The sequence below is a fragment of the Ambystoma mexicanum genome, chromosome 9, assembly GCF_040938575.1.
Source record: "Ambystoma mexicanum isolate Mex_15411 chromosome 9, UKY_AmexF1_1, whole genome shotgun sequence".
NCBI lineage: Eukaryota > Metazoa > Chordata > Amphibia > Caudata > Ambystomatidae > Ambystoma > Ambystoma mexicanum.
The window spans coordinates 1000788048-1000808401 of record NC_090931.1 but is presented as its reverse complement, the minus strand read 5'-3'; the positions used below and the strand labels follow the sequence as shown (position 1 = coordinate 1000808401).

The window sequence follows — 20354 nt, the reverse complement described above, 5'->3', positions numbered from 1 at the left end:
AGGCCAGTTCAAACAATCCACATTAGTTCTTCCCTCTAGAGTCTGCAACCGTAAGCTCTACTGATGTTTTGGACTACAGTTTCTATGATAACTTGCTATTAATTATGCTGGCTTGAGAAAATCGGAGCTGTAGTCCAAATCATCTGGAGAGCAGGAGGTTGCAGACCCCTGCTCTAGAGTATAGTATTTGAAAACAAAATACAAATGCACATAAAAACAGAGCTAAAGGCCTAAAAAACACAGGATATATTTTATTGTTCGAGTTACCATTGCAATACATTCCAGGGTAAAATAGTGTTATTAGAAATAGGCACAATGCAAGTAAGGATTCACATTCACAGCAGTGGGAAGCATGACTTTAAAAATGTATTAGAAATCACAGTTAAGTGCTAAAATACAGTTTTTGTCCTAGAACTCACCAAACTACAGATGAGTACAGGAAGCATGTTCAGGGTCAGGTAAGTCAATTTAGGAGAGTTCCAAGTTGAGTGGAATGTGCCATAGGATTACACAGGACAAAGCCAGTAGGACATTCATGTGTATTGGTAAAATGAAGGTACATTCCAGTTCTACCCCATTGCGGATTTGGCGGCAAACAACCCCAGGAAAGACCGTGCAGACACCAATGAAGAGATCAAGGCTGGTTAAAAAAACAGGAGCCCCAGGAGGAGTTGCTGAACAGCAGGGAGGCCCCCAATGTTAACCAATGGGAAATGCAGGAAAACCCCACTTACGAAAAGTCTTTACAACGGGCCAGAGGGACCCCTGAGGGAGGAGTATCGAGAACAAATGCCCACTCCAGGACCCAGAGGTAAGTACTTGCAACACTGGTTTCAGAAAGAAAACGAGCTGGTAAGGGCTTCATTTGAAGGTGCGTTTTACAGGACCGGCTCCCCGGGACTTGGACCCTGTAACCAACAACGACCCGCGCCATGGAAATGAAGAACAAACAGCTGCCCCACAAAGAAGCTCCTCAAGCAAGTACTGAAAATACCAACGAGGAAGACTAGGGAATGCAGGAATAAAAGATGGACAAAGGAGGGTGGCAGAGCCACAGAAAAGGGTCTCACAGTAGATAGTATGGTAGAGGTGACCTAGGCCAGCTCAAGGATCAGATAGGGTGGGGTAGTGGTTTCCTACCTCTTTTCAGGCAACAGAAGCAACCAGCCCCGAGGCCGTACACCCTGTTGAGAAACAGTAGGCACTAGGCGTAAATTGGCCTGGAGACGGTCCAAGTTCCGAAAGCCCGCCTCAACACAGTGGAGTCAGCAGGAGGATGGGGGAAGCCTGGGTTGGACTTCTAGCATCAGAAAATCTCAACCAGCCATATTCCCAGACCACTGCATCCAGCCAGTATGGCCCAATGAGGGCCCACAAATGCAGCAATGGTGGCAAATCCTCCACAAAAATCCAGCAACAAGTCAGAGAAATGGCAAGGTTTCCCCATTAGGTATCACTACACAGGGGCTGGCTGAATACTGCTCACCAGTCGCAAGAGGGGGCTAGGGAAAAAGAGGGCAGGTAGCCAACAATTTTGGTTGGTTTCTAGAACTACCACTCAGCCCAGGTCACCCCTCATTGAATATGAAAGCAACAGCCCAGGGGCTTATACTGGTTGAAATCAGTAAAAACCAATATGGAGGCTGCCATGTGGGCTCCGAAAGAGCCCATGTGGGCAGAACAACCATGGTTCCCTAGACAAAGAAAGCCTCGAACACAAAATAGACGAGAGCAGGGCTTTAAAAAAATACATTGGTACACCAAGGCTACCAAAAAAGTACATTTGACTACTAATGCAGTACAATTAATTGTACCCCTGGTGAAGCTAAAACTAAAGTAGAGCTGGCACCAGCCTTCTTCCAAAAACGAATGTAGGATCACTGTAGTGCAAAAACTGGGTTCTCTGGGAGCACCCCATGGGGGAAGGAGCCTTATGGGGAACCCAGGACTGTATAGTCCAAAATTGTAGAAAGGGCTGCAATAGCAGGGAGACTTAAGTAGACGTTCTCGGGCCAACAGAAATAGGTAAGTGATCCCAAAAAAGGGGGAAAAATCTAAATGATTAGAGGTCTTAAAATCTCCAAAATATGAATTCTGTGCTAACAGTTACCCAGGTGGAGAAGGTACATGCAGCTGGGCAGGCTGTAGATAAGAATAGAAAGGTTTGAATTTGCACGTTTGGCCCAAGGCAGGGAGAAATGGGAAGACCCTGAACGGAATGGATTGGACCGATGGTGGGAGGAGATACGAGCATGTGGCATGGAGGTCAGGAGAAAGTAAGGTCTACTCAATTGCTAGAGGCGGAAGAAGTCCAGGCAACTGTATGGCAGGAAGAGGATTGTCCAGTTTGATCCAGCTGTATCTCCTACTCTTCAAAGAAGCCCCCAAAGAGATGCAAGCGCACTAAAACGCAGAGGCACTGAAAGCAAGCCAGAGAACAAAACGGAGGTGAGAGAGGGCACGAGAAGAACAAGTAAGGAATGCTAAGTGTTAGACTGGGCTTTGATGGGAAAGTAGGAGACCCAGAAAGAAGAGCATAAGAAGGACATTGGAACCATTCTAAAACCTGCAACAGTGAACAATAGAGAAGGGTTTGAGAACTTGCTGCTGGAATGTGAGATGAAGGTTGTGGCTAGAAGGGCTGTGAAGGGAGTACATTTCCTTGAGACTAAAAACAGAAGGGATTTGGGGAGAGGGACTCATAAAATATACTAGAAGGTTAGAGTATTATTATTAGTATCAGTTGGCCAACCTGTCACCTTGTACCTTTAATAAAAGTGTTTAAAAAGATATTTTGATCTGTCTGGGTGATTGAACCTTCTCACCTACCTAACACACCTTACAAAAGAACTTCCTTAAATAAATACACACCATCCGCATTTTAAAGCAATCTAATTTTCCATAATTATGACCATGTTCAGTACCTGAGATGTGTCCATTATATCCATGACAATCTCATGTTGAATATAGAGTTCATGTCTTCGATCAGGCTTGGTTTGAAATCGAGGTGTTTTTTTGACTGGATCATCAGGACCAAATGTTGGTGATGTAGTTTTAAGTAGCTGCACAATATCTGGCACAAATATGAATGGCTTAAAAATAGACCTACAAAACAAAACATAACAGTCTATTTCTTGCTGTTTCTACTAGATTATTTGTCATTTTTTTAACTTTTCAAATTTGTATTTGCATTAAAGATCTAACGAGCATTTCAACTCAGCACTACTTGGAAAAGTGAATTCTCCTAGATAAATGGAAGAGCTAGCGCCACTCTAGATGCTAACAGGACTAAGAGGTATGCTTCCAGAATCTTACGCAATGTACGAACAGGGTGTTATGATCGTTGGATGGGTTTTGGTCCCAGCTTATTGACCCTAATGCCAATAACATTATCCCAACAAGGGTGAATTGCTTAAATCCAAGGAAGACAAAATGGTTTTGGGAGAAATTGAAGTGCCTTGAATAGTAATGTACAAAGATCATTCTTTTCAGATATTGGGAGATTGTTACATGAAAAGCTGTAGGAGTGACTTTGAAAAATGGAAATTAAGTTTTGGCTTCCATTAGAGCCAATGGGTGACACATTCTAACAGGAATAGTGGAGCCTGGGATTGTCTGGTCAAAGCACCACAATGCATATATACGGAAATAGACACAATGACAGCTTCATTTTTACGTGTGTAAGTAAAGAGGTGGAAGGATTCCTTTTGGTGTCCTGATTCATGGGGTTCTGCAAGTCTGGTCAAACTAAATCAGCTACTCTAGCCCTCTGGGAATGGTAGAAGTGCCTCCACCATTATCAAGTCTCCTTTAATTACACCAGGTACTGTGTCCTGCTGCCCACTGAGCTGCTGTCTCTTGTTACCTCAATGCACCCCCCTCACCTCACCCTTGGAAGACAAGAGGAACTTTTTAAACAATTAAGATTAGGGTCTCTTGAGAGTCCTGTGAGAGTGGCCAGCACAGTTCACACTCTACCTCCTGGGTACTTAATTAAATCAGGATGTAGAAGTGTTAATCTGCTTGAGGGCTGCCCTTCATTTGGATCAGGGTTTGTGCCGTACACACTCTCTGGGCTTTCCCTGTTTGTCTGAATGTCCAAAAGGACTAAGTTGATTCAATGAGCCTTATGCGGTCTGAGCGCAGACTAGACTGGAGGGAAGGGCATGGGACAATATGGTGGACTGAAGGGGCGGGGGCAGGCTGGGCACCAGGAGCAGCAGTGCCAGACACACTTTGGTGGACACATTTTGTGGGCTATGGACTTCAGCAGGCCTCAGTGGATTGTGCTGTATTAACCAGAGGCCAATACAATGGGACCGGTAGCTAGCTGCTCAGCAGTCACATCTGGGATCAGACTACTGAGGCATCATCCTAGTGGCATTGGCAAAACTCTACAGACAAGAAAAACCTAAAACCATCAGTGCTTACATGACTATAGAAATACCAACCCGCCATTGTGATACTTAATAAACATTTTAACCTGAAAAAGTCATATTTTAAGTATTTCCTTCTGATGTGCTGACACAGTCACATCAATACCGAGTTCCTTTTAGTCTGGAATCTTTGACTTTCTGATGTTTTTCTTATTTATTATTTTATAAGAAGCATTACCGAGTCATCAAAGAACACTGACGCCTGTACAATATGAAAATACATAACTTGCATCAATAAATCCAACAATACAAATCACAAAAATAATAACTCCGGAACAATTGTAATTCATAGAAAAGCATCACACCAAGTTGGAATTCATGCACAACGCCTGCTCATAGAAGACGTGGGCCCAAAACTAAGCATTCAAAGACGCGGGAACATTCAGTCAAGCCTGGCAAACAAATGGAAGGGTATTCCAACAGAAAACATTGTTTCAATGAAGAGGACCAGAGTAGCTCACCCTCTAGTGCCCCCCAAAAAGGTCAGTTTATTAGCAAAGCAACTTTGAATTCTGGCAAAGCACAACCATATGGGGCTGACGGGCTACTTGAAATTGTACTGCTACCAGTGGAGATGTGGCAATATGGGCGTAACATGCTCAAACCTTCTAGCCTCAGCCACCAGTCTGGTTGCAGCATCATGGACAGTTCTTCAGGGGAGTAATATCTTAGGGAGGATAGCCAGGGATGAATTCCCTGCATCAATGCGGGAGACTCGAAAGCCTGCACTAACAGCCAAACATTAGAAGCAGAGAAAAAAAGGTTTCATAGCTTTTAGTGCAAATAAATGAAAGTTAGCAGACTTTGTAAAAGAATAAATGTGTGGTCTCCAGGGGCTCATGTGGTCCTGTAAGAAAAGTGGGTGTGATCGGTTAGTGAGGGATAGAACAGAGGTTGTGCTCATCTGTTGATGAATGCAGAACCTGGAGAAACCTTTGTCTGTGCGCATGAGCTTTTTTGGTGTGCTTTATGATGTGCATGGGGATGTTGTGCCCTGAAGGGTGGCGTCCAGTGTCTGAGTTTGTTGTCTGCAGATGTTGGGTTTGAAGCAGGGTTAGAGAGAGGGGTGTGGTTTTATTATTTTGGTGGGTTGTTTCAGTAGCCCTCTGGACATGTGTAGTACGTGAGAGATTGTGGGTTGTGGAAAGGGAAGGAGGGCTTGGTTAGTTGGCTTCTGATGATCTCTGGGTGTGGAGTAGTTTTATTGTCGGATTTCCATTCTGTATTGTCCCATGTTTGCTTTGCTCCAGAAGTATGGTTTGTAGGGGCATGCGTCTGTTTATCTCAGTGAGTTGAAAGCCATGTTTTTAGTAGTTTTCTGAATGTTGGGTGGTCTTCTTTCGTTCTTATTTCCTTCAATATCAAGTTCCATAGTTTCGCTATCAGATAGGAAGGAGAAGGCGGTTCCTCTGAATTTTCTTTTCTCGTAGTGTCTTATTTCTATTTGGAGGTTGTTGCTCGATCTCAAGTCTCTCGCTGGCTGGTAACGGGTGATTTTACCTTGGAGGAATTCGGCCCCTTGTCCATATGGTGATTTATGGGCAATGCAGAGGGCTTTGACGTTAACACGTTTCTTTGCTGGCAGCCAGTGTAGACTTCTCAGGGCCGGTGTGATGTGGTCTCTTCCATTTAGTCTTGGGAGGTGTCATGCTGCAGTAATTTGGATGTGTTGTAGTTTTATTTTAAGGGGTTCTGGAATTCCGAGATGGAGTCTATTTGCATATTCTATTCTTGATAATACTAAGGAGATGATCACAAGGGTTCTGTGTGAGAAATTGAGGGAGGGGAGGTTCCACCTTATTAATCACATGAACATTTTTTTTCCTATTGCGTGGACTTGTAGTTCCAAAGAGAGGGCATTGTCCATGAGAATTCCCAGATTTCTTTTATCAAGGTCAATGTCTCCGGTTGGGTTCCCATGCTCGGTGGCCAGGCTAGGTATGCCTGCGCTGTATTATCTAGCAGAGGTTAGATCATTATTCCGGTTTTGGTTGGATGTACCTTGAGGTTGTTTTTTATCATTCAGGTGGTTGCCGGTGAGGCATTTGTTGAGGTTGTTGTCAGGGTCTCAGTCAGACGTTATCTTGAAGATGAGTTGGGCGTCTTCTGCATCATTGTAGGCTTTCGGTCCATGGGTTTGAAAGAGTTTCATTAGCGGGGTCATGTAGATGTTGAAGAGAAGCGGGAAGGTGCTTGATCCTTGTAGTTCACCACATGTGATAATTTTAGTGTTTGATGTAAATGGCAGAAGGTGTGTTCTTTCGGTTGGTGAGGAAAGATTTCAGCCATTGTAGTGCTCAGCATTTAATGCTGCAATGCTCCGGTCTCTTTGTTAGCGTTGTGTGTCCGATTGTGTCAAAGGCGGATGATATGTCTAGGTGTATGAGAACCGATTGGGTGCTGTTGTCTGAGTTTATTATTTGTTTGTCCCATATGGTGCTGATTCAAATCCTCACATGGGTCTGACGTCGACTTGGGATTGGTCAAGTATTCCGTTGCTTGCTACTTGATTGAGTAGTTCTTTGTAGACGTGGTTCTCTAGGGTTTTTGCCTGGCATGATAGATTTGATATACATATGTAGTTAGTAGGGTCTTCTGTATTTCCGTCTCATCATTTAGGAGGCGGGGGTGGGGGGATTTGATGTATGCTGATTTGTATGATGTTTGTACTATTCCTGTGTTTAGGGATCGATTCATTAGTAGTCTGAGGCATAATGCTGGTGTTTTGTAGTTGAGAAGTTTTTTGAAGATACCAGGTTGGCATGGGCCATGTAAGGGAGAAAAGGTGTTTTCCGCCCCCCACCCCTGACATTCCCACGTGAAATGGATCTTGCGTTTACCCAAATGGCGGGAGACGTCCCCACGTTGGTTTGTCTGTTCTAATAATTTGGCCTCAACGTAATCACAAAAACGATGGTAAACAAAGCCATTTGATGAGACGTACAGACTCCATTTTGTGCCATCCTAAAACAGCATATTTTTCTAGGCCCTGTCATGATTTCTCAAAAGCCATCTCTCGCTCTGTCCAGTGCCCTGCACAGAAATCCCATCCTCCCCCTTCACCTCCTGGCAGCTTCACATCCACCCATTTCTCACGGAAGCGCTTGGCCATGTATTGTTGCAAATATTCAGTAGTGTTCTCTCTTCCTCTGAGCTCATTGCCCTGCACGTGAACCGAGTAAACCATGGGATGCATGCTCATCCGTCTCCACAAACCTGCCTGTGCCACCTTGACCTCCACCTTTAGAAGTTACAGATTACAGGCCCTTTGCCTGCATTCTCCACTCTCTTTGAACGTAACTGCTGGAAGATCCCTCTCCCCAAATCACCCGAAATTTCCCACCATATACCTAATCCCGTGTGATCGTATATCCTCCTCTAAACTAACATCCATCCATCCATCCATTTCGTTTGAATCGTGAGGCACCAGGGAGAATAAATCACAGATCAAACCCTGTAGATAAGGCACCTGTGAGAAGGGCCAAAGGTACCCTTGCCCCCACAAAGGCATGGGTTAGAATGTGCATACATTGGTCCACTTTTTATAGCCACCTCCATCTAAGTAATGGTTTCATGTCTAACATTATTCTTTGCATGTCAATGGTCATTGTGTAGTTTAGATTAGTTAGGATTGTGACATGTTGTGAACTAAGCCTGAACTTCACCATGTGAAGATGAGCCCAGCTGACCCATGTGCCAACTGACCGCACCAGCCACAGCAACCAATTGTAGCCTGACATCACCTACACTCCTTACTGCGCCGTGTGGGCCAACCAACCGAAACAGTTATATTGTACTATATGTCGTTACATCACTCATGATGATTTTTTGGTTCATAATGTGCTGCCCTGCCCGTGTATTGTTGGGCAGAGCGCTCTTAGGGCAGCAGAGTTCTTTGCGTGCACATCTTTATTGATATAAACTTTGTTCAGCTTGCAATCTATCTCCTGGTTGCATTCCCTACTGGGGTGCGTCCTTTTATTGAGTTTATTTTGTATCATGTTGGGACCAGGCGCCTTCAGTCACTGGGAGATCCGGCGGTGTTGGTGTCTTATTAATTTGTCGAAACTTTCCTCACTTATGGGTTCCAATCGACAGAGTGTTATGGTGGTTGATGGAGTTCTGGTTTCTGGAAGGGTGATTGTGGTCCTTCCGCCTGCATCGATGGTCCGTTGTATTGCTTCTAGTTTTGCTCTTAGATGGGTTGTGATATTGTTATATAGGGATTGCAATAGTATGATGCCGTTGTTGCAAGACGTCATTTTTATTTCCTTGATGATGCTGAACATTTGTTTTTGTGTGTTAGTTGCCAATTGGACGCTTTCGGTGTAGTATGCTTTTTTGGCTTTCAGGACCGATTTGTATATTCGTATATGTCATTGGTAGTTGGTTTTGTCCAATTGGTTGTAGAGTTATCTCCATCGTTTTTCCAGTTTACGGTTTGTTTTTTTCAGCTCCATTGGTTCTTCCATGAACCATTCTCTCTGTGATTTTCTTTGAGTGTGTTTGAAGAGTTTTAGAGGTGCCAATTGATCTAGCGTATCTGGGATCCATGTATAGAGCTTCTCTTACACTGAATCTGTCCAGTGTCTTTCTATTTAGCTGGGAGGTGTCGGGTTTGGTAAATTCCAATATATCTGTTAGGGTTTCCAGGTCAAGGGCCTCATCACAAGTTGGTGGGTATCGCAGCGGTATTAGCGCCAGTATACCGCCCGGGCTAATAGCGTTACCGCCAACCGGTCCAGCAATAATAGCGCCGGATCAAGGGTTGGCGGCTAATGGTTATTCCCCATTCCCCATTAGGTCCATAGGACCCAGTGGGGAAATTTCTGCGCAGTTACCGCCGGTGATATTACTGCGTGGTAATCGCACCAAAAATAGTCAATTTTCCAGCGCATTTACCCCCAGCTTTTAGCTGGGGGTAAATGCTGCCAGTGTCGAGATTGGGCAGACCCTTAAATGCAGCGGTAATAGCGTTACCGCCGCATTTAAGGGCTACCGCCCAACTCGTGATGAGGCCCCACTTTTTTCCAGTTATTTTTGTTTGTCAACGATAGCTTTATGTTTGTGGTCATATTGCAGCTTGAGATTTTGATGGTGAACAGGATCATATGATGGTTGCTCCATATGACTGGTACCGGTGGGGCAGTGGTTGAGAGTCCATCTCTACAACATTGCATCTAAAGTGTGCCCCACTCTATGGGTAGGACTGTTTACTATTTGTGTGAAGTGTAGAGCTTCCAGTAGTGGTTTAATTTTCTCTTTCGAACCAAATGTTGAAGTACCACAGACCAATAGGTTGTCATGCTTTGTAGAGAGGTTGGTATGGCATCACTAATATTTGTGGTGAAGTTACGGTCGTATGTGGGCGGTCTATTGATCAGAAGGAACAGTAGGTTGGATTGGTCATTGAGCTTGAGATTGACTAGGAGCGATTTGCAGTCTTCTATGTCGGTTGAGGGCAGGGGTGTTGAGCAGATGTTATTTTTGCGCACTGGAGCGATTCCTCTTCTATTTTCTCTGTATAGCGTATGAGTTTGAAATTGTCGGTATGGCTTTGTGGGCAATTACTTTGTAGGTGCCAGCCATGTTTCTGTGAGAAAGAGCGCATGTGTTCTGCCTTTGCTTAAGCGGTTGTATGTTTCTATGTTGTGCTTTGCGATAGATCGTATTTGAGTATCTTCGGCTCTCTCTTAGATGAGCCTGTTTTCATGCTGGGTGTGCGGTTGAATCCTGTCCCGTCCTTGAGGAGTTCCATTAAGTCGCTCAATGGATTTCTCTGTTCTGATTTGTTGTAGTGGTTTTTGTTGTTGTATGTGTGGTCCTTTTTCCAATCCCTGGTTATGGAAGGGGTGTGTATGGTCAGGGATTCTAGCTTAGCTCTGGTTCTTATGCGTCTTTACAAATACGTTTTACATAGTTCTGAGTTCTGAGCATTTTGGTGAGTGGTTTGATAATCTGGTGGGTTCTGCTAGTATTGTTTGGATCTTTTGTTGTGGGTTGTTTTCAGGTGCATTAGTATTGTAGATGGAGGGGTAGCGGGAGGTGTATGATGTCTTTTCCGCATCTTTAGTTCGTTTAGAGGTGGTTGATTGTGATTTTGAGGTGTTGTGAATTCTGGTAGGCAGTTCCTGTTGTTCAACGGGGTCGAAGTTTCATTCGTATTTCTTGTTTTGTTTTCCATTCTGGTTTCCTTTTCCTTCTTGCATTGCAGCATGTTTGTGGTTGCAGTGTTTCATGACTGTTGTGGGTAGTTCTACTTCAGATGTAGTTGTATGATAAGATGAATACTTTCTATAAAATACTATTAAAAGATACAATTCGTCGTCTTACCTATCTAACAGTCGTTCTACAGTAGATATGACACATTTCCAATTTGAACATGAGAGTAGATGTTTAAGTTAATAAAACTACTTCAGTTTTAAATCTAATAAAAGTTTTTTAAAAAAAACAATTTACAGAAATTTAAGGCAATTTTAAAAGCATAAAAAATGCAACGTTAGAAATTGTCATGTTCAAACGAGTAAAAACTTATTTCAACTCTAAGGTGCTCAAGCTTAAGGAAGTTGTCTCAACAGATACACAGTGTAGGACATGAAATTAAATCAACAGCCTGACTTTCGTGTACAGTTAATCTTTTAACCAAAGAGCCTTACTAAGGAAGGATCTCAGTATTTGGCTATAGATGTTTTACTATGTTACGCCACACCAAATACAAAGTTATATATGCAGACTTTCAGATTCAGAGTTTAGGCAATAGTTCCAAAACACCTCACTTTTTATTGAGTCATAGCTATAGACGTATCTAGCCAACATCTTCATATACATTGGACCCAGAGGTTTACATTCCGTGAAGACGTGTTTAGCTGTCTCTATCATTCCTGGAAGTTTGCATATCTGGCATATTCTCTGGTTAGTGGGATCTTAAGATAGGTACCCCTGGACACCATAAGGGGGAGTTGATGTGTGCACAATCTAAGTATGAGGCTGCACACAGCCGGGCTAGGACACTGTCGAAGATAGGACTGAGTTTTTAGGTAACTGGGTGACATTTGAAACGTATTTGTACGATTGCAAAGTCGATACACGCATGTAATTGTTACACCAGTCCCGTTGTTCAAGTTTCCTCCTGAGTAAAGCTTTCAGTGTACCATGATTTGTGCACCAGCTAAAGTTAGGGTGCAAATTTATGGTCTCATATAGTTTATTATTCATAAGCGTAAATTCACCTCCCCCGTGGTCCAATTCAAGATGTTTTGGTAGTAGGCTCCCTAGTTGGAGGGTTGGGGGGGGGGGTAGGAGGATCTCTCTTGTTGATAGTTCCTGTTGGTTTTGATCACAGCGAATAAGCTGTAGTGTTAGACGATTGTTGACTGGATATGCTCCTTAAATTAGCCGGTCTGAGATTCATGAATTCATAGAAACAGTCCAAGCGTTTTTTCAATTGAATGCCCAAACAACACCCACAAGCATTGTGTCCCTCCTCATATGCCATTTCTCCCATATCCTCTATTGCAATAGTTTTGGCTTAAGCACCACCTAATAGCCCAAACTAAAAAGAGGAAACACAAAGAAAAGGGGCCTCTGGTAGCTAAAAGGAAATCAATGTTACAATGTGTGATTATGCAGAGACAGGGTCTTGCTTGCTGAACATGGGCTGTGTTGTGACAAAGCCGGACTATTTTCCAGGTGCCCTGCGCAATCCAAATTTGACAAGGAGCTCTTGGATATTTCAGCCACAGGATCGATTTCACAGTTAGTGCATACATTAGATCTATGATGACATTTCTTGTTTATAAGCAAGATTCTTAAACTCTTTTCCAATGTAATAAGCAGCTTGTCTTTTTGTTGATTGTGCTTCCAGGACTATAAAATAGATGGGCTGTACAGGTAATAAAGGAAATGAAGGGGGGTACGACGCCAGGGGAGACGGGTTCTCTGTGAAGTTTTACAAGCTATATCGCTCCACCCTAGACTCACACCTAGCCAAGGTCTTTAATGCGGTTCTCGAAGGGGACAATCTGCCGAAACGATGATGGGGGGCCATTATAGTGGTACTGCCAAAGGAGGGTAAAGACCCAACAGACTGCTCCGCCTACCGTCCAATATCTCTTTTAAACACAGATGTCAAAATCTTGGCGAAGGTACTCGGTAGGAGGATGGAGGGGATCATGCCCACCTTGCTCCACGGAGACCTGGTCGGTTTCATTAAGGGGTGACAGGGGTCGGATAATATCTGGAAGACCACTGACCTGATACACTATGCGCAGGAGTCGGATATCAATGCTAGCCTGCTTTCCCTCGACCCGGAGAAAGCCTTTGACAGAATGGAATGGAAGTATATGGCTGTCAGGGAGCAGAGTTTGGCATTCTGTGGGCAGAACCTAATTGGGGCTTACACACGTGTAAATACCTGTAAAATAAAGACACCGACAAAAGGCAAAAAACTACAGCCTTATAGAAGGCTTCAACCGGACATGTAACAATGGCGGTTCTCCTACAGAAAATGGAATTTGGGGAGCACACGAGAAAATGGGGGCAGAGATGCCATCTTGAAAAACATGGCTCCCGCGATTTAACGCTACCGGTGTTCGCGGTCGGGAAAAATCATGGTAGTTCGTTGTAAAACCACTGCCACCAGCCATTTCCAGAGGAAAGGGTAGTATTTGCTGCTACATGAGTATCTAGACACAGGGGATACTAAGTAACCCCTCCAGCACTCTATTGTAAGATAGGGTGTGCTGGGTCTAGGATTTTAAAGAGACTAGTAAAGTCAATTTCACTTTACTTACCCTGGGAAATAGTAGTTTATCCCAGAGAAGGTATTTAAACCTTGGGAAATCCTGAAAAGGTTTCCCTGTGTCACTGCACTGAGGGTGCTTTGTGACACAACTGAAAAGATGATGCCTATGTAGTTGGTTAGACTCCATCACCAAAGGAAACACAAGAGCAAAACACATTTCAAAACACACGAGAGAGTGGGAAAAAGGGTCACACTCTCTCCAGGTAAAAAATTAAAGTCCTCAAAATCCAGCAAAGTTGCTGGGGGTCTCTAACATGAAGGGAATTAGCACATTTTTGCAAATTCTCCCTAACACACTCTCACGATGGAACCTCTGGCGATAGCCGCGAGGAACCACCCAAGTATATAGGGGACTCAAAGGGGTCAGGTTGAATTCAAGCTTTCACTATTTGCGGATGACATCCCGGGATACCTTGTGGACCTCCCCTGGACATTCCTGGTTCTGCTCTCAGTAATCGATACTTTTGGAGCTTTTTCAGGTTTAAAAGTTAACATCCAAATCTATGCTGATGCCACTGTGAGCAACGGACCCGGTACTGGACCCTGTGGGCAACTTCTTGGGGGTTTGGGTCAAAAAAGTGGCTATCCAATATCTAGGAGTACATGCGACCGGACACCTAACGGCTCTGGCAACAGCTAACTATGATCCAGCTAACTATCGTGCTGCAATTTACTTACCACTCGCTGGTATACTCAAGACGGCTAACATTACCGTGGACGATGTCTATCATAGACCGGGCTATGCTAAAAAAAAACTTTTTGAACTTGATTGGTGCACAACCCTTGATAAAATGGGATCTTACTATCTTTACAAGGAATACCAATTATTTGCACGTAAACGTATCCCTAGACACGACTACATTGTGCTTTTTCCTTGTGACTCCACGCGGAGGACGTATCTCTGGTTCAAACTCAATTTGTTTCATACTAAAGAAAGAGTTGTAAAATGGATCGGTCACAAGCTGTATGCCTCCAGTCCGCACTGCAGATTTCCCATGTGTACCGAACCCACTGAAACATTAAAACATCTGGTTTTAAATTGTCCCCATTTTAGGAATCAAAGATCGTTATTATTGATGGAATTTGTAAACATTAATTTTATTGACTGCCTACCTTTTCTTTGGGACAGAATGATGCGAGGTAACCATAAGCCGTTGATATATGCTGTAACGAAATTATGTAAAGTGATTGCAAGAGAATTGGAAAAAGACTGTTACATGAATATCTCTTGAATCACTTATTTTAACTCTCTTCCCCCTTGTAAATTAGTATGAATTTGAGGATGTATGTACATTTGAGCGTATAGATATCCCCATGGTGTATTCTTTTGTTTTTTATGTGTTTTTCATTATGTTATAGGAATTAATGGCTTTTAAACTTTTACTTGTATGATGTCTTTTTAGGTCTATGCATTGTAAGTCTTCACGTTTGTAGGCATTTGCTGTAATGCCCTTTTTTTTATTATATCTTCTTTGTAAAGTCTCTCTTACTTGCTAAGAGAGTCAAACACAAATAAAATTTAAAAAAAAAAAAAGAAGGGAATGTGAGCAGTAATTATGTTACACAGAGGTCTACAATCAAAGACTCTTACTCTCAAGGTTTCTTGGTTAAACACTTAATAATTTATTCAACAGTCAGTTATAAAACATTCACTAGAAGGAGGCAGTTAATATTATACACAAATATACTTCAGTACTGTACTCTTTAAGTTTCTGAGGCATTCAGACTACTTTGAAGGAGGAGCAAAATGGCATTCAGAATACTTTGAAGGAGGAGCAAAAAGGAATAGGTTCAGAACATAAAAGAATTCCAATTATTCTTAGACAGTGCAGATACTTTGAGTTCACCAGAAGAGTCAATTCAATTCAATAGGCTAGGCCAAAGTCAATGGGCTAAAGTCTTGGATAGGATAAAATGGTTCTGGTAAGTAAACGGTAAAGTCTCTGTAGAAGTTCTCAGAAGTAGCTTGCAAAAAGAAGAATTATATGTTGGGTCACAAGCTGATTAGGCCTGCGAGTTGCAAAAGTTTCAAGCACTTTCACCGCGAGAGGTAAGTACTCTCAGTCTCGTTTCACAGTACCTTACAAATGAAGAAAAAGATGCAGCTGAAGACTTCTGTTCCTGGCAGTTCCTGCACATCTCGCTGTTCCTGCGCCTCAGTCGTGGGGACAAGAGGGAGGACGTCGGGGGACTCCTGCACTGCACTGAAACTGGTCAAAAAGCTGGCACTTGGCAAATCTTCAATTCCGGTAGCTGTAGTAAAGCACACAAACTGGGGCCCCTCTCCCTGGTTATACGGTTTCCTGCAGCACTCTGAGGAAATTCAACCAGCTCCGAGATAAGGTGTCCAGGTGGCTTACTGTCGAGTTGATTGGTCCCACCAACTCAAAGGGAGATGTTATCCTTGAAGGGGCTTCTCTGTCGAGGTGAACTTGGCGATTCGGAACTGCAGCAGGGCTTCACCAGGCAAACCAACGGTCCAGGAGTTGCAGCAGCCGTCCTCTTCAAGCTCGTCTTCAGTTCTTTCGTTCCAGTGGTCGACTCTGCCTTCCAAGCCAAGAGACTTGCCTTTTATTCAGTTCTCTCCCATTCATTCCAGCCTAGCTGTCACTCACCCAGCAGGGTGACTGTCCTTGCCGGACAATCAGCCAGCCAATCATACCAGAGTGCATCTGGGTCTCCTAGGAGACTAAGCACAGGGAGTTTCGGGCACCTCCCTCACTTCCTGCCCACCCTAGACACTTGGGCGCCAGAGGCGGTCTTCAGTCCTGAAGCCTGCCAAAGGCGAATGAACAAAGGAACCAAACCTTGTTTGGCATGCACAGCAAAACTCTAGAAGGACCTTTCCCCAAAGAAATGGCGATAAAAGACTGGGACCTGTTTAAACAAAGGGGGCAGAGATGCCATCTTGAAAAACATGGCTCCCGCGATTTAACGCTACCGGTGTTCGCGGTCGGGAAAAATCATGGTAGTTCGTTGTAAAACCACTGCCACCAGCCATTTCCAGAGGAAAGGGTAGTATTTGCTGCTACATGAGTATCTAGACACAGGGGATACTAAGTAACCCCTCCAGCACTCTATTGTAAGATAGGGTGTGCTGGGTCTAGGATTTTAAAGAGACTAGTAAAGTCAATTTCACTTTACTTACCCTGGGAAATAGTAGTTTATCCCAGAGAAGGTATTTAAACCTTGGGAAATCCTGAAAAGGTTTCCCTGTGTCACTGCACTGAGGGTGCTTTGTGACACAACTGAAAAGATGATGCCTATGTAGTTGGTTAGACTCCATCACCAAAGGAAACACAAGAGCAAAACACATTTCAAAACACACGAGAGAGTGGGAAAAAGGGTCACACTCTCTCCAGGTAAAAAATTAAAGTCCTCAAAATCCAGCAAAGTTGCTGGGGGTCTCTAACGTGAAGGGAATTAGCACATTTTTGCAAATTCTCCCTAACACACTCTCACGATGGAACCTCTGGCGATAGCCGCGAGGAACCACCCAAGTATATAGGGGATTCAAAGGGGTCAGGTTGAATTCAAGCTTTCACTATTTGCGGATGACATCCCGGGATACCTTGTGGACCTCCCCTGGACATTCCTGGTTCTGCTCTCAGTAATCGATACTTTTGGAGCTTTTTCAGGTTTAAAAGTTAACATCCAAATCTATGCTGATGCCACTGTGAGCAACGGACCCGGTACTGGACCCTGTGGGCAACTTCTTGGGGGTTTGGGTCAAAAAAGTGGCTATCCAATATCTAGGAGTACATGCGACCGGACACCTAACGTCTCTGGCAACAGCTAACTATGATCCATTGCTGTCCATCATTAAAATGGATTTGAACCGGTGGGATAGAATGATCCAATCATGGTATGGCTGTATGACAGCGATAAAGATGAATGTCCTGCCGAGACTATTATACCTATTTACAGCCCTCCCCACAATGGTACTAGAATCCACCTTTAAAGAACTCCAGAAAGTAGTGCAAAAATGTATTTGGCAAGGCAAGACCCCAAGGACCAAATTATACACTTTTACCTCCCCAAGGAGGAGGGGGGCTTCGGCCGCCTAGACCTCTGACTATACTACAAAGCAGCCCAGTTTAGGGTATTACTGGAACATAGGAGAGACAAAATGGGTACGTAGTGGACCTACCTAGAGGACATGGACGCCCACCCGTTCAAGGTGCGGGATCTCTTGTGGGCACCCCGTAAAAATATACCGGGCAGAATTCTCAAGCACCCCACCCTAGGAGTACTGCTGGCCCTGTGGATGGGAGACACGCAATCAGTGAACTTATCAACATGGCCCTCCCCAATGGTTTCACTCTAGGGTCCCATAGTAATACTGTGAGATAGGGGTTTCTGCAACGCACATTAATGGTCTGAGAGAGAACTGGAAAGGGTGTGACAGCTGTTCCAGGAGGGAGAATTCCAAACGTACGAGGCAGTGTTAGAAGTCTTGGGGACTGGTAGGGTCACAGTATTTGAATATCTCCGGTTGAAGGGGCTCCTGAACAACCAGAAATGGGGAGGGAAATTCAAGAGATCGTTAACCCGGTTTGAGAAGGTACTGGACCTAGCCAGCTCCCGTAATGGGATAGTGTCCAAATTGAATAAAGTCATGAATATCAGCGGGAAAAAAAAGATAGGCACGGGTTTCAACGATATTGGAACGAGCTGGCGGGGGAAGGAACTCACAGAGGTCGTCTGGGGCAAGGTATATAAGATAGCATTCCATGGGAACCTCTTTACCGCCGACATGGAACATAATTTCAAGGTACTTCAGGGATGGCATAGAGACCTGCTTAAGATATCTAAGATGTTTGCAGGGGCATCTCCACGGTGCCTGCGGGGATGCAGCCAGATTGGCTCGAGAGGACATATGTGGTGGCTCTGTCCACGGGTACAGGCATATTGGGAGAACCTAAGGGGGTGGATGAAGGAGGTCTTGGGGGAATCACTCCCGCACGACCCGATGACAATGTTATTGGGAATACCGCCGAGAGATTCTGAGACGTATAGGTACCCCCGAATGTGGGAGACAATGCTGCGGCCAGGGAGTGTAGCCCTGGCCCAAAAGTGGAAAAGTCCAACAATTCCAAAGAGAAATGATTGGATGAATGAATTGAAAAAATATGTTCTTGATGGATAAGTTGATGGCTCTGGTGAACAATGAGTCGGGCACTTTTAGGGCAGCTTGGGACGGGGTCAGACAGAAATGGGGATTGATTGATATTTTATTTCTATCGCGCTCATACATAAGTGTTTCAGAGCGCAACCAGGCAGGGAAAGGGAACAGGGGAGAACAAAAACAACGATCTTACTAGGTCCAGTGACATTGAGAACGTGCAAGTGCAGGGTAGAGGGAGAAGGGGGAGAAGTGCATGGAAGGGGGAACAAAAGGAGAGTGCGGAGTGAGAAGGAAAAAAAACAAAAATAATAATAAATAAAAAGTCAACAAACAATGGGAGTGCAGCCAGCAAGTGGCAAGTGCTGGGTTTATGGCAGCAGGCCGTGTAGGTCTGAAAGTGCAGGAAGAAAAGGGGAGGGCTGTATGGGTACAGATTAAGACCCCAGTGCAGGGGGTGGCCCGGAGGCAGTGCGTGAGGTTGGCAAGATGAGCAGGTACCTGGGCCCAAAGGACAGAAGGTGGCCAGGTGCATGGTGCCGAGGGAGAGTAGAATCAACAGGGGAAAGGGGATGAGAAGGCAGAAGCAAAGAGGAAGGTTTTGAGGTGCTTCCGGAACCGGAGATGGTTCTCCTCAAGTTTTAGAGTGGCAGGGAGGCTGTTCCAGAGGGAGGCCCCAGCCGAAGACAGAGATCTACCCCCAGCTTGTTTCTTTGAGAAACGACTGACCCTGAGGGAGTTAGAGGTAGAGGAGCGGAGTGCTCGAGATGGGAGGTATTTGCGGAGGGATAGCTGAAGGTATGTTGGACCCAGGCCCCAGAAAGCCTTGTGGATAATGCAGAGGATTTTGAATTTAATCCTTGCATCCACTGGGAGCCAATGGAGAGATTTCAGAGCTGGAGAGATACGATCCCAGGGCTTGAGGCCAAGGACAAGTCTCACAGTCCTGTTCTGGATAAGTTGTAAAGGGCGGAGAGTAGATTAAGAAAAAGGCTGTTGCAATAGTCCAGCTTAGAGAGAACCAGACCTTGGGAGACAGTGAGCTTCTGGGGGAATGAAAGGAAAGGAAGAATACCTCTGAGGAGGTGCAGTAGGAGGTTTGACTTTTTTTGATACATCAGCGATGTGGGCAAAGAAGGAGAGTGTGGAATCAAAGGTGACACCAAGGTTCTTGGCCTCGCAGGTAGGGATAGGAGGAGGGCCAGAGAGTGTGGGGAAAGGAAGGTGATGGTGTGCCAATGAGGAGGATCTCTGTCTTGCTGGCATTAAGACAAAGATCGTTGGTGGCACACCAATCTTGGATGGCAGTTAGGCAATCAGTGATGAGAGAGGTGGAGGAGGTGGCCGAGGGCAGCCTGAAAATGAGTTGAGTGTTGTCTGCGTAGCACTGGAAGTTTGAGCAGAAAATGGCAATACAGCGGGCGAGAGTTGCCAGGTATTGGTTGAAAAGCAGGGCAAGAGGTTAGACCCCTGGGGAACACCACAGGTGGAGAGGAAGACAGATGATAGGAAGGACCCAAGTTGGACCTGGCAGGGTCGATCAGAGAGGAAAGAGGTCAGCCAGGCCAGAGCCCGATCGGTGATGCCCAAGTTATCCCGGAGACGGTTGAGCAGGATGGTATGGTTGACTGTGTCGAAGGCAGAGGAGAGATCAAGTAGGATGAGAACAGAGGGAATGCTAGAGTCAAGGTTGGAAAGCAGATCTTCACGGATGTTCAGGAGAGCAGTTGCTGTGCTTCTGCCAGATCTGAAGCCAGACTGATGGTCATGGAGAGAGCCAACAGAATCAGAATGAAGGTTTAGCTGAGAGATGGCCAGCTTTTCAAGGAGTTTGCCTAAGAAGGGGGTAATGGAAATTGGGCGATAGTTGGCCGGACAAGAGGGATCCGCTGTGCGTTTCTTGAGGAGAGGATGCACAAGAGAGTGCTTAAGAGGGGAGGGGAAGGATCCTGAGGCAAAGGAGTGGTTGCAGAAGTCGGCAAGGGCCGGA

At 44.8% G+C, this 20354-nt stretch overlaps 1 protein-coding gene across 5 annotated transcripts in view; it reads right to left on the bottom strand.

The window, feature by feature from the left end:
* SCRN3 (secernin 3) overlaps window positions 1-20354 on the bottom strand; it is a 933307-nt gene that overhangs the window by 144499 nt on the left and 768454 nt on the right. For all 5 annotated transcript variants that reach the window (XM_069616243.1, XM_069616246.1, XM_069616247.1 and 2 more), the window contains one exon: window positions 2925-3105. In XM_069616243.1, the coding sequence (XP_069472344.1) occupies window positions 2925-3105 (181 nt within the window). The remainder of the gene's footprint in view (window positions 1-2924; window positions 3106-20354) is intronic.